The 17,125-nt window shown below is 40.4% G+C and overlaps 1 protein-coding gene and 1 pseudogene across 1 annotated transcript in view; both read right to left on the minus strand.

The window, feature by feature from the left end:
• LOC126932103 (aldehyde oxidase 4-like) overlaps window positions 1–17,125 on the minus strand; it is an 80,632-nt gene that overhangs the window by 17,600 nt on the left and 45,907 nt on the right. The window contains 5 exon segments of the mRNA XM_050750618.1: window positions 819–1,010; window positions 1,197–1,283; window positions 1,601–1,688; window positions 8,792–8,925; window positions 12,492–12,616. Coding sequence (XP_050606575.1) covers window positions 819–1,010; window positions 1,197–1,283; window positions 1,601–1,688; window positions 8,792–8,925; window positions 12,492–12,616 — 626 coding nt within the window.
• LOC126932114 (luc7-like protein 3) lies at window positions 9,873–12,031 on the minus strand (annotated as a pseudogene).

The raw sequence follows: 17,125 nt of genomic DNA on the forward strand, positions 1-17,125 counted from the left end.
TAATAATAAAAACAGTATAAACTACTCTTGAGCATTCCATATGCACCAGGCTCTAGACTAAGTGTATTATCTAGTTAACATCACAATCACCCTGAGAAATAGTAGGTTCCAACCATTGTGAACTCTGTCACAAGTTTGTCAGTGGTGAGACAAAATTCTCCTGATTCAAAATCCTTTTACACCCACACAATGTTGCCTCTTTCTTAACTGTTCTCAAATTAGCTCCCCAAAGCCTTGAATTGTGGCAAAATATCTGCACAAATGGCTGTAACCATTCTGTGCTCTCTGTCCCCTGGGTGGCTTCATACTGATTCTAAAGCGTGGCTTGCTCTAGCCAATGGGACAGTAAGTATGTGAGGTGGACAGAGATTTGAAAAGCACTTGTACACCAGGGCTTACCACGTTCTTGCTGTTCATGGCAGCTCTGTGACCACCACCACAAGAATGAATCTGGGCTGGCATACTGGAGGGTAAGAGACTCTGTGACGTGGAGATGTGCCTTCCCGACTGAGGCATCCTAGACGAACCAGCGTGATGACCACCAGACACGTCAGTGAAGCTACCTTAGACCATGAAGCTCCAGTTGCTCTCACCCAGACCAGAAGAGCTACCCAGCTGACCCACAGAATCATCAAAAATACTGTTGTTGTTTAAGTTTTGTGGTTGACTTACCACATAGCAAAATCTAACTGATACATAGATGATGTGCTTTATTGTTTTTGAATCCACATAGGGGTTGATATAATGCATATATAGGCATTTAAGATATATTGGAAGCAATGATCTCAGCATTTTATTAGGGGGTTATGACTTATTACCTCTTCAGGGGGTAAGTTGCATTGAGATGCCACGGCAGTTATGTAAGCTTCGACTACCACCGTACCCTGAGGAAAGCCAAATCCTCGAAAGGCTATGTTGGATGGCAAATTTGTTTTGCAAGCCCTACCCCGGCACCGGAAATTAGGAATATAGTATGCATTTTCAGATTTCAGCACAATGAACTCCACCACCTGAGTTGAAGCAAAACAAAGTGAAATCTCACATCTGACAGATATTCAAAACCACTTATCTGAATTTTATCTAATTTGAACCTGTCACAGGCAGAAGTTATCTGATTTGTAAGACAAATCTTTATGCAAATAAAATATAACACATACAGCTCAACTGGTAACCTATGGGAAAGGCATGTTTCTCACCATCTCAGACTCATCAGGAGTGCACCCGCCATTGACGTAGTATTCGACATCAGCAGCTTTTATCACACCATTGTTCATGAATCCAATCTGCAAAGTGATAGCAAGTAAGGCAATTTTCTCAATAGTCCTTCTGTGCAATGAAATCATGCTGTACACAAACACATCTTGTCACAATTGTCAATGCACGCTTAGCTTATATACGTGATTGGATGTGATAGGAACCAGAGGAATATCAAGGATGGTGCCCAAGTTGAACATGATACCAATAGAAAGTTTTGGGTGGTTTTAGGCAACATCTAAATATCTCTTTCAAGTGGTGTGGGATGTAGTAATTGTCTTTACTATTGGTTGGTTAACACTGAACAATGTCTTAGGCAGTTTGATTAACTTTTGCTTTTACCTACTTTGTATTTTCCGAGGAGCGGGTGGCGGCCAGCAGTTATCAGCATGTCATCACCACGTTCTAGGATAAACCGGATTGGACGGCCAGTCCTATAGGAAATTACTCTGTTAATACACTGGATGCTTCATAAAGTTGTAGAAACGTAGTGATGGGGGAGGGGGACTTGAGATAATCTAACTTATTGGTTGTCAGTGAGGCAGTAACATTCTTTAGACAAGCTCCTTGGAAGTGTGTGGGGCATTAGTATTCTTCAAAAAGATCATAATTATTCTGGTTGAGTCATGTCTGAGAACTTACATATTGCAATGATACATTATTTGGTTACAAGTTACTTTCTTTTTTATATACTAAGGAATTGTATTATTGTTTTGCAATTATGTATAGTAGGTTTTATTTATTTTTTATTTTTTATTTTTTATTTATTTATTATTATTATACTTTAAGTTGTAGGGTACATGTGCATAACGTGCAGGTTTGTTACATATGCATACTTGTGCCATGTTGGTGTGCTGCACCCATCAACTCGTCATTTACATCAGGTATAACTCCCAGTGCAATCCCTCCCCCCCCCCCCCCCCATGATAGGCCCCGGTGTGTGATGTTCCCCTTCCTGAGTCCAAGTGATCTCATTGTTCAGTTCCCACCTATGAGTGAGAACATGCGGTGTTTGGTTTTCTGTTCTTGTGATAGTTTGCTGAGAATGATGGTTTCTAGCTGCATCCATGTCCCTACAAAGGACACAAACTCATCCTTTTTGATGGCTGCATAGTATTCCATGGTGTATATGTGCCACATTTTCTTAATCCAATCTGTCACTGATGGACATTTGGGTTGATTCCAAGTCTTTGCTATTGTGAATAGTGCTGCAATAAACATATGAGTGCATGTGTCTTTATAGCAGCATAATTTATAATCCTTTGGGTATATACCCAGTAATGGGATGGCTGGGTCATATGGTACATCTAGTTCTAGATCCTTGAGGAATCGCCATACTGTTTTCCATAATGGTTGAACTAGTTTACAATCCCACCAACAGTGTAAAAGTGTTCCTATTTCTCCACATCCTCTCCAGCACCTGTTGTTTCCTGACTTTTTAATGATCGCCATTCTAACTGGTGTGAGATGTTATCTCATTGTGGTTTTGATTTGCATTTCTCTGATGGCCAGTGATGATGAGCATTTTTTCATGTGTCTGTTGGCTGTCTGAATGTCTTCTTTTGAGAAATGTCTGTTCATATCCTTTGCCCACTTTTTGATGGGGTTGTTTGTTTTTTTTCTTGTAAATTTGTTTGAGTTCTTTGTAGGTTCTGGATATTAGCCCTTTGTCAGATGAGTAGATAGCAAACATTTTCTCCCATTCTGTAGGTTGCCTGTTCACTCTGATGGTAGTTTCTTTTGCTGTGCAGAAGCTCTTTAGTTTAATGAGATCCCATTTGTCAATTTTGGCTTTTGCTGCCGTTGCTTTTGGTGTTTTAGACATGAAGTCTTTGCCCATGCCTATGTCCTGAATGGTACTACCTAGGTTTTCCTCTAGGATTTTTATGGTATTAGGTCTAACATTTAAGTCTCTAATCCATCTTGAATTAATTTTCGTATAAGGAGTAAGGAAAGGATCCAGTTTCAGCTTTCTACTTATGGCTAGCCAATTTTCCCAGCACCATTTATTAAATAGGGAATCCTTTCCCCATTTCTTGTTTCTCTCAGGTTTGTCAAAGATCAGATGGCTGTAGATGTGTGGTATTATTTCTGAGGACTCTGTTCTGTTCCATTGGTCTATATCTCTGTTTTGGTACCAGTACCATGCTGTTTTGGTTACTGTAGCCTTGTAGTATAGTTTTGAAGTCAGGTAGTGTGATGCCTCCAGCTTTGTTCTTTTGACTTAGGATTGTCTTGGAGATGCGGGCTCTTTTTTGGTTCCATATGAACTTTAAAGCAGTTTTTCCAATTCTGTGAAGAAACTCATTGGTAGCTTGATGGGGATGGCATTGAATCTATAAATTACCTTGGGCAGTATGGCCATTTTCACGATATTGATTCTTCCTATCCATGAGCATGGTATGTTCTTCCATTTGTTTGTGTCCTCTTTTATTTCACTGAGCAGTGGTTTGTAGTTCTCCTTGAAGAGGTCCTTTACATCCCTTGTAAGTTGGATTCCTAGGTATTTTATTCTCTTTGAAGCAATTGTGAATGGAAATTCATTCCTGATTTGGCTCTCTGTTTGTTACTGGTGTATAAGAATGCTTGTGATTTTTGCACATTAATTTTGTATCCTGAGACTTTGCTGAAGTTGCTTATCAGCTTAAGGAGATTTTGGGCTGAGACAATGGGGTTTTCTAAATATACAATCATGTCATCTGCAAACAGGGACAGTTTGACTTCTTCTTTTCCTAACTGAATACCCTTGATTTCTTTCTCTTGCCTAATTGCCCTAGCCAGAACTTCCAACACTATGTTGAATAGGAGTGGTGAGAGAGGGCATCCTTGTCTTGTGCCAGTTTTCAAAGGGAATTTTTCCAGTTTTTGCCCATTCAGTATGATATTGGCTGTGGGTTTGTCATAAATAGCTCTTATTATTTTGAGGTACGTTCCATCAATACCGAATTTATTGAGCGTTTTTAGCATGAAGGGCTGTTGAATTTTGTCAAAAGCCTTTTCTGCATCTATTGAGATAATCATGTGGTTCTTGTCTTTGGTTCTGTTTATATGCTGGATTATGTTTATTGATTTGCGAATGTTGAACCAGCCTTGCATCCCAGGGATGAAGCCCACTTGATCATGGTGGATAAGCTTTTTGATGTGTTGCTGAATCCGGTTTGCCAGTATTTTATTGAGGATTTTTGCATCGATGTTCATCGGGGATATTGGTCTAAAATTCTCTTTTTTTGTTGTGTCTCTGCCAGGCTTTGGTATCAGGATGATGTTGGCCTCATAAAATGAGTTAGGGAGGATTCCCTCTTTTTCTATTGATTGGAATAGTTTCAGAAGGAATGGCACCAACTCCTCCTTGTACCTCTGGTAGAATTCAGCTGTGAATCCATCTGGTCCTGGACTTTTTTTGGTTGGTAGGCTATTAATTATTGCCTCAATTTCAGAGCCTGCTATTGGTCTATTCAGGGATTCAACTTCTTCCTGGTTTAGTCTTGGAAGAGTGTAAGTGTCCAGGAAATTATCCATTTCTTCTAGATTTTCCAGTTTATTTGCGTAGAGGTGTTTATAGTATTCTCTGATGGTAGTTTGTATTTCTGTGGGGTTGGTGGTGATATCCCCTTTATCATTTTTAATTGCGTCGATTTGATTCTTCTCTCTTTTCTTCTTTATTAGTCTTGCTAGTGGTCTGTCAATTTTGTTGATCTTTTCAAAAAACCAACTCCTGGATTCATTGATTTTTTGGAGAGTTTTTTTGTGTCTCTATCTCCTTCAGTTCTGCTCTGATCTTAGTTATTTCTTGCCTTCTGCTAGCTTTGGAATGTGTTTGCTCTTGCTTCTCTAGTTCTTTTAATTGCGATGTTATTGTGTCAATTTTAGATCTTTCCTGCTTTCTCTTGTGGGCATTTAGTGCTATAAATTTCCCTCTACACACTGCTTTAAATGTGTCCCAGAGATTCTGGTATGTTGTATCTTTGTTCTCATTGGTTTCAAAGAACATCTTTATTTCTGCCTTCATTTCGTTATGTACCCAGTAGTCATTCAGGAGCAGGTTGTTCAGTTTCCATGTAGTTGAGCGGTTTTGATTGAGTTTCTTAGTCCTGAGTTCTAGTTTGATTGCACTGTGGTCTGAGAGACAGTTTGTTATAATTTCTGTTCTTGTACATTTGCTGAGGAGTGCTTTACTTCCAATTACGTGGTCGATCTTGGAGTAAGTACGATGTGGTGCTGAGAAGAATGTATATTCTGTTGATTTGGGGTGGAGAGTTCTATAGATGTCTATTAGGTCTGCTTGCTTCAGAGATGAGTTCAATTCCTGGATATCCTTGTTAACTTTCTGTCTCGTTGATCTGTCTAATGTTGACAGTGGAGTGTTGAAGTCTCCCATTATTATTGTATGGGAGTCTAAGTCTCTTTGTAAGTCTCTAAGGACTTGCTTGATGAATCTGGGTGCTCCTGTATTGGGTGCATATATATTTAGGATAGTTAGCTCTTCCTGTTGAATTGATCCCTTTACCATTATGTAATGGCCTTCTTTGTCTCTTTTGATCTTTGATGGTTTAAAGTCTGTTTTATCAGAGACTAGTATTGCAACCCTCGCTTTTTTTTGTTTTCCATTTGCTTGGTAAATCTTCCTCCATCCCTTTATTTTGAGCCTATGTATGTCTCTGCGTGTGAGATGGGTCTCCTGAATACAGCAGACTGATAGGTCTTGACTCTTTATCCAGTTTGCCAGTCTGTGTCTTTTAATTGGAGCATTTAGTCCATTTACATTTAAGGTTAAGATTGTTATGTGTGAACTTGATCCTGCCATTATGATATTAACTGGTTATTTTGCTCGTTAGTTGATGCAGTTTCTTCCTAGCCTCGATGGTCTTTACATTTTGGCATGTTTTTGCAATGGCTGGTACCGGTTGTTCCTTTCCATGTTTAGTGCTTCCTTCAGGGTCTCTTGTAAGGCAGTCCTAGTGGTGACAAAATCTCTAAGCATTTGCTTATCTGTAAAGGATTTTATTTCTCCTTCACTTATGAAACTTAGTTTGGCTGGATATGAAATTCTGGGTTTAAAATTCTTTCCTTTAAGAATCTTGAATATTGGCCCCCACTCTCTTCTGGCTTGTAGAGTTTCTGCTGAGAGATCTGCTGTTAGTCTGATGGGCTTCCCTTTGTGGGTAACTCGACCTTTCTCTCTGGCTGCCCTTAAGATTTTTTCCTTCATTTCAACTTTGGTGAATCTGGCAATTATGTGTCTTGGAGTTGCTCTTCTCGAGGAGTATCTTTGTGGCGTTCTCTGTATTTCCTGGATTTGAATGTTGGCCTGCCCTACTAGGTTGGGGAGGTTCTCCTGGATGATATCCTGAAGAGTGTTTTCCAACTTGGTTCCATTTTCCTCTTCACTTTCAGGCACCCCAATCAGACGTAGATTTGGTCTTTTTACATAATCCCATACTTCTTGCAGGCTTTGTTCATTTCTTTTTCTTCTTTTTTTCTTTTGGTTTCTCTTCTCGCTTCATTTCATTCATTTGATCCTCAATCGCAGATACTCTTTCTTCCAGTTGATCGAGTCGGTTACTGAAGCTTGTGCATTTGTCACGTATTTCTCGTGTCATGGTTTTCATCTCTTTCATTTCGTTTATGACCTTCTCTGCATTAATTACTCTAGCCATCAATTCTTCCACTTTTTTTTCAAGATTTTTAGTTTCTTTGCACTGGGTACGTAATTCCTCCTTTAGCTCTGAGAAATTTGATGGACTGAAGCCTTCTTCTCTCATCTCGTCAAAGTCATTCTCCATCCAGCTTTGATCCGTTGCTGGCGATGAGCTGCGCTCCTTTGCCGGGGGAGATGCGCTCTTATTTTTTGAATTTCCAGCTTTTCTGCCCTGCTTTTTCCCCATCTTTGTGGTTTTATCTGCCTCTGGTCTTTGATGATGGTGATGTACTGCTGGGGTTTTGGTGTAGGTGTCCTTCCTGTTTGATAGTTTTCCTTCTAACAGTCAGGACCCTCAGCTGTAGGTCTGTTGGAGATTGCTTGAGGTCCACTCCAGACCCTGTTTGCCTGGGTATCAGCAGTAGACGCTGCAGAAGATAGAATATTTCTGAACAGCGAGTGTACCTGTCTGATTCTTGCTTTGGAAACTTCCTCTCAGGGGTGTACTCCACCCTGTGAGGTGTGGGGTGTCAGACTGCCCCTAGTGGGGGATGTCTCCCAGTTAGGCTACTCAGGGGTCAGAGACCCACTTGAGCAAGGAGTCTGTCCCTTCTCAGATCTCAACCTCCGTGTTGGGAGATCCACTGCTCTCTTCAAAGCTGTCAGACAGAGTCGTTTGCGTCTGCAGATGTTTCGGCTGCGTTTGTTATTGCCCTGTCCCCAGAGGTGGAGTCTACAGAGACAGGCAGGTTTCCTTGAGATGCTGTGAGCTCCACCCAGTTCGAGCTTCCCAGCAGCTTTGTTTACCTACTTAAGCCTCAGCAATGGCGGGCGCCCCTCCCCCAGCCTCGCTGCTGCCTTGCCGGTAGATCACAGACTGCTGTGCTAGCAATGAGGGAGGCTCCGTGGGTGTGGGACCCTCCCGGCCAGGTGTGGGATATGATCTCCTGGTGTGCCTATTTGCTTAAAGCGCAGTATTGGGGTGGGAGTTACCCGATTTTCCAGGTGTTGTGTGTCTCAGTTCCCCTGGCTAGGAAAAGGGATTCCCTTCCCCCTTGCGCTTCCCAGGTGAGGCAATGCCTCGCCCTGCTTCAGCTCTCGCTGGTCGGGCTGCAGCAGCTGACCAGCACCGATCGTCCGGCACTCCCCAGTGAGATGAACCCAGTACCTCAGTTGAAAATGCAGAAATCACCGGTCTTCTGTGTCGCTCGTGCTGGGAGTTGGAGACTGGAGCTGTTCCTATTCGGCCATCTTGCTCTGCCCCCTAGTAGGTTTTATTGTTGTGAATTTCACTTTGAGATAGTTAAGAGAGCATTAAAATATTAGGTTGGTGCAAAAGTAATTGCGATTTTAAATATTTGCCTTAAAGGGGATGTTGAGGCTAAAAGGGTTGAGCTCCAATACTCCATCGAGCGTAACCTTCCTTGCATTCAGACTCCCCTTTCATAAAATGTCCATCGAGGACTCCTCTGGTTTCTGATGGAATGTTCCCAGTGCCTGCAAACCTGCAATTTATAGGACAGTTTTTCCTATTGTTGGAAAGTGCCAATGAGCTAAGATGTTCATGGTTTTTCTTTTTGTAGAAGTAGCCTGGGATAAGTTAGTTTGAATAACTGAACTTTGGTAGTTACAAGGTTCACAAAAGTCATGGCTAGTCCAGTGTTTGGGTATTCCAGCTGGATGACACAGAGGCTAAGTGAACATTCCCAGGTGGCTGCAGAGCCCCTGCTTTATTTGATGACAAACTGTGTCTCTTTTGGGGCTGGGGTTTGACATTCCTTCCATGTGGCCAACCTCAGCTGAGTTGAAAGCTGAGACGAAAGCTGGGGTGCTGGGCTGAAAGAATGCAGATGGCATCAATGCTATTTGGACTGCTAATGATGCCACTGTGACTCTTACTTGTTGGCGGCCACAGCACTGACAGCTCCTAGCACAGCAGGTTTGGCCACTTTCCCTCCAAACGCTCCTCCAGTTCTTTTCATGCGGCAGGCGATTCTATTCCTTGGGACGTTCAGTGCTGCAGCCACATATTCCTGCAAGATGTAAGTTCCCAAAGTTATGTAAATGCAATTTAATAGTTTACTTTCTCATCCTTGTATTTCCCCTCTGCCCAGTAAAAGAAATCTAGTAATTCAACAAATACTTATATTTACAGAATTGTGTAATCATCACCATAATCTAATTTTAGAACATTTTCAGCATCTGCAAAGAAATTTTGTATCCATTAAGCACTTGCTCCTCATCTTCCCCAAACCCCCAGCACTGGGCAACCATTAATCTACTTTCTGTCTATATAGATTTGCCCATTATGGACATTTCATGTCAGTGGAATCATACACTACGTAGTCTTTTATGACTGACTTCTTTCTCTTAGCATAATATTTTCAGGTTTCATCCGTGTTGTAGCATGTGTCAGTACTCCATTCCTTTTCTTTTTTTTTTTTTTAGTCAATAACTTTATTAGAAGGAGAATAATACTAAAACTTGTCAATGACAGAGACAATCAACTTTGTAACAGAAAGTCAGGGAAACTTTATTTTTGCTTCTAAATCCAAAGGCTAAGTATAGCAGAGTTGTAAAAATGAAATTCCACTTAGTCTGATTCACACAAGTACTAACGTTTAATCCTGTTTTCAAAGTCCAAGAACGAAAACTTGCAATTAAACACTAAGCAAGCCACATGTTTAAGTAAAATTTCTTAAAAAGTCTTAAAAAAATATGATACAGGACCTAAGTTTTCAGTGGCATATATACTATTAACATATGTTCTGAAAACTGGTAGGTTATATCAGTCCTGAATTAATTTTTAATAATAACAATTTTAAAAACTGACTGAGCTTTATACTTTTTCTATGCTACTATAGTTTTCTTTCACCTCATTTGTTAAATGTCAATCTTCATTTTATGCCATTTTCAGCATTCTTCCAAAAATCTTTGAACAGTAGTACTCTGTCTGATCTAAGGTCTTATCAGATTGGTTTTAATTGAACCGAGTGTCACATTCAGATTTAGTGTCTTCACTGGTCCCATTGACCTCATTCTTAGTATCGCTTTACTTTGATTCAATGTTTGTGTCTTCACTCTGTTTTTCTTGACTACCAGACTTCACACTACTTTTTATTAATCATCAAATCCTCTCTTTCTCCTTGGATTTTCTATCTTGTTCTTTGTCCCAACTTTTGTCCTGTGCTTATATGACTTTCAATTCTGGCTTTTTGATTTTCTTTGATCCCAACTTCGAAATCTATGTTTTCTTTCTGACTGCTCATGGCTTCTGCTTCTTCATTGATTTCTACTTCTGCTTCACCTTCTTTCTCTGCTTCATGATCTTTTGTGGTCCCAAGACCTGCTGCATCTTCAGTCTGAAGTTTGGCTTGAGTGCTGTATTAGTCTGTTCTCACATTGCTAATAAAGACATACCTGAGACTGGGTAATTTATAAAGGGAAAAGGTTTAATTGACTCACAGTTCTACATGGCTAGGGAGGCCTCACAATCATGGCAGAAGGCAAAGGCAAAACAAAGTCATGTCTTACATGGCGGCAGGCAAGAGAGTTTGTACAGGAGAACTCCCATTTATAAAACCATCAGCTCTTGTGATACTTATTCACTACTATGGGAACAGTATGGGTAAACTGTCCCCATGATTCAATTATCTCCACCTGGCCCCACCCTTGACACGTGGAGATTATTACAATTCAATGTGAGATTTGGGTGGGGACACAGCCAAACCATATCAAGTGCCTATTTCATGAACACCTTCTCTTTCTTCTTTCTGTGTCATAAGCCCTTTCTTTTTCTCTTTCTTCGTCCCTTCATCTTTTCCTTTCTCCTTCACTTCCTCTCTCATGTTCTTTTTCTCTTCCTTTTCTTGTTCTCCTTTTTTAGACGCTCGTCATGATCAGATTGAGTCCTTTTTCTTAACTTTTCTTTCGATTCTTCTGCAGTAGTTTTAATTTTGGCATGTCCCATGTGTTTTTTTCCCAACAAACGGTCATCTACCCAGGACTGGTCATCTCCTACTATCAAAAAGGCTACACACACTTCACAAACTTCCATTGTGTGTGTGTGTGTGTGTGTGTGTGTGTGTGTGTGCAGCAAAAGTTTCAATTTTCAAGGCTGTGGATCTAGGCAATTCTCTCTCTTGTTTTAATTGTTCAACTAATTTCATCATCCCCTGGGCTTCTACTTTTCCTTCAGACCCGAATTCTTCAATCTTCTGCAGAAGTACATCAATGTTGTCTGTTAGAACCTGAATTTTTTCTTCATTTTTGCCTGTTGAGCCAGCCACCCCAGAAGACTGCTGGATTTGAGACAATGCCAAATGAGTATGGCCTCCTTCTGGTTCTACGTTCTACTTTTGCAAGTAAGCTCTGTAAGTATGGCAAAACAAACAAACAAACAAACAAAAAACACCTCTCTCATAGCCAACTTTCATAAAATGAGAGCTCTTCTCAGACTGTTTTTGTAGCTTTGCAGTATGAATTTCTTCACATGGACCAAGATCAGAATGTGTATATGTGAACAATTCTGCAGAGCAAAAACCACAGAGATAGTATTTATAAATGTTCTGTGGTCCCACCACATGTTGCTGCGCTTCTTGTCCGGGGTGAGGTTTTGGTCCCAGCCCATTAACTCATCCAACAATTGTGTGGCCAAAATCATAGTGCTTCCTTTGGGCGGTTTCTCCCAGCCCAGGCACCCAGCGACAAAAGTGCTGGCGACACTATCACCAACCTCCTCAGTCTGTTCTCAGGTTGAAAAGCCTCCTTTACATAGGAGCCAACAAGACAAAATCTCCATTCATTTTATGGCTAAGTAATATTCCACTGCATGGATATACCACATTTTGTTTCTCCATTCATCAGCTGGACACTGGGTTGTTTATACTTTTGTTTATTATGAGTAATGCTGCTGTGAACATTTGTTCATAAGTGTTTTTGCATTTATCTGGGGTGGATATTTACTTGCAGAATTGCTGAATTATATGTTCAGTCTATGTTTAACATCCTAAGAAACCACCAAACTATTTTTCAAAGTGGCTGTGCCATTTTTCATGCCCATCGACAATGTATGAAGGTTCCAGTTTCTCTACATCCTTGCCAACACTTGTTATCGTCTGTCTTTTTGATTATAGACATTCTAGTGGGTGGGAAATGGTATTTCATTGTGGTTTTGATTTGCATTTCCCTAATGACTAATGATGCTGAGCATTTTTTCATGTGCTTATTGTTCATTCACATATCTTCTTTGGAGAAATGTCTACTCAAATCCTTTACTGGGACTGCTTTTGATACTGCCTTAGTTTCTGGGCTACGGCAGGCTGTGGGTACCTAGTGCCCTAGTAACTCTCAAGGAAATGTCTGCTGTTGTGTAGCTGACTGATTGTGACTCAGGAAATGTTAGTAATAAGTGGCAATGGTGACTTTGGGACATACATGTTGTTCATTGGAACCCAGAGTCACATACCCCCCGCCAAAAGGGACCTCAGGAGTGATCTTTATCACCTTTTGCAATTTACAGAAAAGGATGTAGATGCCCAGTGACTTCCAGGAGATCACACAACTGCTTAGGGGTGAAGCCTATATCTCCTCCAGTTACCTGCACGCGGGTTGGATACTGTGTTCCAAGGTGTAACACCATTTCTTTATCTTCTTCTTTTGGGAGAGCCAGGATAGACGATGTTTCCATATAAAAATGTTCCTGTCCTTCCACATGGACTTCACCTGTAAAGCACAAAACACAAGGCGATGTTTAATCATAAGTTCCAACGTGGGAGTTCTTGGTGGTGTTTTGCTTATGAAGAGTGAACTGCTTTAGCTTATGGAGAGCTGGACTTTTTTTTTTTTTTTTTAAACAGCAGAAAAAAGTTTTTTTTCATATGCATATGGGAGGGTGTCACAGAAATGAATGGAAAATCCCAATGAGGTGATTAGGTGGTTAGACCCAGAAGCTTATATACTATTTTAACAAAGGACAATACATTTGTGGAGAAGTGAGAAGACAAAGGAAATGGGTTTTGAGCTTCTGGGGGTGGCAAATTGTGGAGAGATAAATATACAGGGGAAATTAATGGAGGATAAGGGTTATTTTAGTAAGGTTTGTTATGCAGATTTATTTCAGGGCCGTCTCTGGGCTGATAAGAGTCTGGAGTTGTCTCTTGTTCTGCTCATCCTGGTACAAGACAGGGGTCAGGAAACATCTTCATAAAGGGACATTGATGCCCTACTTTTAGGTCAATAGGAGGCGGGTAGATAACTTTTTTCTGTGTCTGCTGCTTCTCAGTTGCCTTTAGCTCAAAATAATCCTTATGTGAAAGTGGCATATTTTAAACCCAAATTTATTTACTTAACAATCAGATGGTGTTGACAATATACTAGGTATTTTTCTAAGGCTGAGCACTTTATAGACAATTAATTCACTTAATCCTTCTATCAATCTGATGAGGCATGTATCATTACCCCGATCTTGCCAGGTGGGGAAGCTGAGACATGGAAAGGTGAAGTAAGCTGCCCAAGGTGACACAGATAGTAAGTGGCGGAGCTGGGATTCAAACCTAGGCAGCCTGACTGACTCATGCTGTGAACCACGACACCACACTGCTCCATATTGACATGCTGTGTGACTCTTAGTCATTCCTGCCAAAATTCCTTTCACGTTTCAAATTTCCTACTTGTGCCAAAATTCTGAACTCTCACAATTTCCGAAATCCCAATTGGCAAAGGTTCCAAATGGTACTCTGTCAATCTGCTGCCCTCTGGGTGAGAATAATAATTAAAAAAAATATAGCATGGTGCTTAAGAGCTAGGGCCTTGGGATCAGCCAGTCCCGGTTCTACTGATAACTGAACATGAGACCTCAGCCAATTATCTAACTTTTATAAGCCTCAGTTTCCTCATTTTGAGAAATGAAGCTACTGATATGTTCCTTCTCAGAGTTGTCCTGCTTGCATGTTAAATAGTAAGCAGTAAATAGTAGCTTAAAATAAGTTTAATAATAATATTAATCTCTTAGGATTGTTATTAGGATTAAATAATATAATACATGTAAAATGCTTAGACATGGCACCTGGCACAGTAAGTACTTGATAAGTGTTAGCTGATGTTATTATTATTAAATAATCTTTGACCCAAATTTATAGTTTTTATAAAACCTCATTTAATTTTAAAAATAAAATCCTGTGGAGTAATGAATGTTTGGTATAAGTAGTAGTTACTCTCAGACATCTGAACATCTCTCATGAGTTTACTGGTTGTGTCCAACTATTCTTACAAAGTAGTGCATTGTTTTTATAATTGGGAGGCAGTCTACATTTTCTACTTAAACAGAATGATGTTAGGAAATATACATCCTAAAGGTCTCTCTCAGGTTTTAATAAAAGATAAAAGCTTACACCACTTGCCATTCTAGTTACTTAGAATAATGTAATAGATCCTGTGAAGATTCTTTTAGAATTCTTACCAAAGACCAGCAGTGATTGTCTTAGTAAAGACAGCCGTGGTTATCTGGCCACACATTAGCATCACTTGGGGGAGCTTTTAAAAAAATATTAATGCCCTTTTCCCATATTCCAATATTCTAATTTGACTGGTATGAGATGGGACCTAGGTATTGTGTGTGTGTGTGTGTGTGTGTGTGTTTTGAGATGGGATTTTGCTCTTGCTTCCCAGGCAGGAGTGCAGTGGTGTGATCTTGGCTCATTGCAACCTCTGCCTCCTGGGTTCAAGTGATTCTCCTGCCTCAGCCTCCCAAGTAGCTGGGATGACAGGCAATTGCCAGCAGGCCTGGCTAATTTTTGTATTTTTAGTAGGGACTGAGTTTCACCATGTTGACCAGACTGGTCTCGAACTCCTGACCTCAGGTGATTCATCTGCCTAGGCCTCCCAAAGTGCTGGAATTACAGGTGTGAGCCACCATGGCCAGTCAATATTGCTGTTTTTTTTTTTGAGACGGAGTCGCCCTCTGTCACCCAGGCTGGAGTGCAGTGGCCGGATCTCAGCTTACTGCAAGCTCCGCCTCCCGGGTTTACGCCATTCTCCTGCCGCAGCCTCCCGAGTAGCTGGGACTACAGGAGCCGGCCACGTCGCCCGGCTAGTTTTTTTTTGTATTTTTTAGTAGAGACTGGGTTTCACTGTGTTAGCCAGGATGGTCTCGACCTCCTGACCTTGTGATCCACCCGTCTTGGCCTCCCAAAGTGCTGGGATTACAGGCTTGAGCCACTGCGCCTGGCCTGCTATTTTTTAAAATATAAAAAATCTTTTTTTATGGCTGTATAATATTCCATGGTGTATATGTGCCACATTTTCTTTATCCAGTGTATCACTGCTGGGCATTTGGGTTGATACCATGCCTTTGCTATTGTCAATAGTGCTGCAATGAACATGCATATGCATGTATCTTTATACGATAATGATTTGTATTCCTTTGGGTATATACCCAGTAATGGGATTGCTGGGTCAAATGGCATTTCTGGTTTTAGATCTTTGAGGAATCGCCACACTCTCTCCTACAATGGTAGAACTAATTTACATTGCCACCAACAGTGTAAAAGCATTCCTACTTCTCTGCAGCCTTGCCACCATCTGTTGTTTTGAATTTTTAATAAAAGCCATTCTGGCTGGCATGAGATGGTATCTCACTGTGGTTTTGATTTGCATTTCTCTAATGACCAGTGATGTTGAGCTTTTTTTCTTCTGGTTGTGGGCTGCATAAATGTCTTCTTTTGAGAAGTGTCTGTTTATGTCCTTTGCCCACTTTTTAATGAGGAATGTTCTTTGCATGGTCATGGATGGAGCTGGAAGCCATTATCCTCTGCACACTAACGCAGGAACAGAAAGCCAAACACCGCATGTTCTCACTCATAAATGGGAGCCGAACAATGGGAACACATGGACACAGGGAGGTGACCAACATACACTGGGGCCTCTTGGAGGGTGGAGGGAGGGAGAGCTTCAGGAAAAATAGTTAATGCATGTTGGGCTTAATATTGAGGTGATGGGTTAATAGGGAAACAAACTACCATGGAACATGTTTACCTGTATAACAGAACTGCACATCCTGTATGTGTACCCCAGAACTTAAATAAAATTAAAATACAGACACATGCACACACATACACACACACAAACCTAGAACTTAAAAAAAAAAATCTTAGCCAGAACGTTAAGTCTAAACAAATCAATTAACAAATAACAGTGTCAAGATTGGAAAAGATAAATAAAACTGTCATACAACTGTGTACATAGAAAATTCAAGAGAATCTCAGCCGGGCGCGGTGGCTCAAGCCTGTAATCCCAGCACTTTGGGAGGCCGAGGCGGGTTAAGGTCAGGAGATAGACTAAACACGGTGAAACCCCGTTCTAAGCCGGGCGTGGTGGCGGGCGCCTGTAGTCTCAACTCGGGAGGCTGAGGCGGAGAAATGCGTAGGGAGGCGGAGCTAGTGAGCCGAGATCACGATCAATGGGATCCGTCTCAAAAAAAAAAAAAAAAAAAAAAAAGAAAATTCAAGAGAATCTCTAAGTCTATTAAAATAGTAAAGGAATTAAGCAAAATTGCTAGATATAAGATCAATATACAAAAATTAACTGCGTTCTTATATACTAGACACAACAAGTTAAATAAAGTTAAATAAAAATAACCATAGTATCACAAAGCATAAAATACTAGGAATAAATATTAAAAAGGAGTTGCAAGATCTCTATAGTGAAAACTAAAAATTACTGAGAAAAGTTAAAGAAAACCTAGATAAAAGGCAAAGTGTTCCATGCTTATGGATTAGAAGACATAATATTGTTAAGATTTCAATTCTCTCAAATTTGATATATTGTTTCAATGCAATCCCAATCAAAATCCCAACAAATTATTTTTGGCGGGATTTATGAATTAATGATAAATTTATCCAAAAATGCAAAGGACCTATAATAGCTAAGGTCGTATTGAAGAAACAGCAGCAAAAGTACCTTAAATTATCGGATTTTAAGACTCACTATAAAGTTACAGCAAGTAAGACACTGGTATTAGCAAGATAGGTAAATAGACAAATAGAATATGATAGAGAACTCAGAAGTAGAACAACACATATGTAGACATCTGGAAAACAACAAAAGCTGCACTGCAATTCAGTAAGGGAAAGGATAGTCTTCAATAAATGGTGCTGGGTCAATTGAATATCCACATGAAAAAGATGGAATATTGACTCATATCTCACATCATACAGAAAATTTAATTTGAGGTGA

The sequence above is a fragment of the Macaca thibetana genome, chromosome 12 (assembly GCF_024542745.1).
Source record: "Macaca thibetana thibetana isolate TM-01 chromosome 12, ASM2454274v1, whole genome shotgun sequence".
Classification (NCBI taxonomy): Eukaryota; Metazoa; Chordata; class Mammalia; order Primates; family Cercopithecidae; genus Macaca; species Macaca thibetana.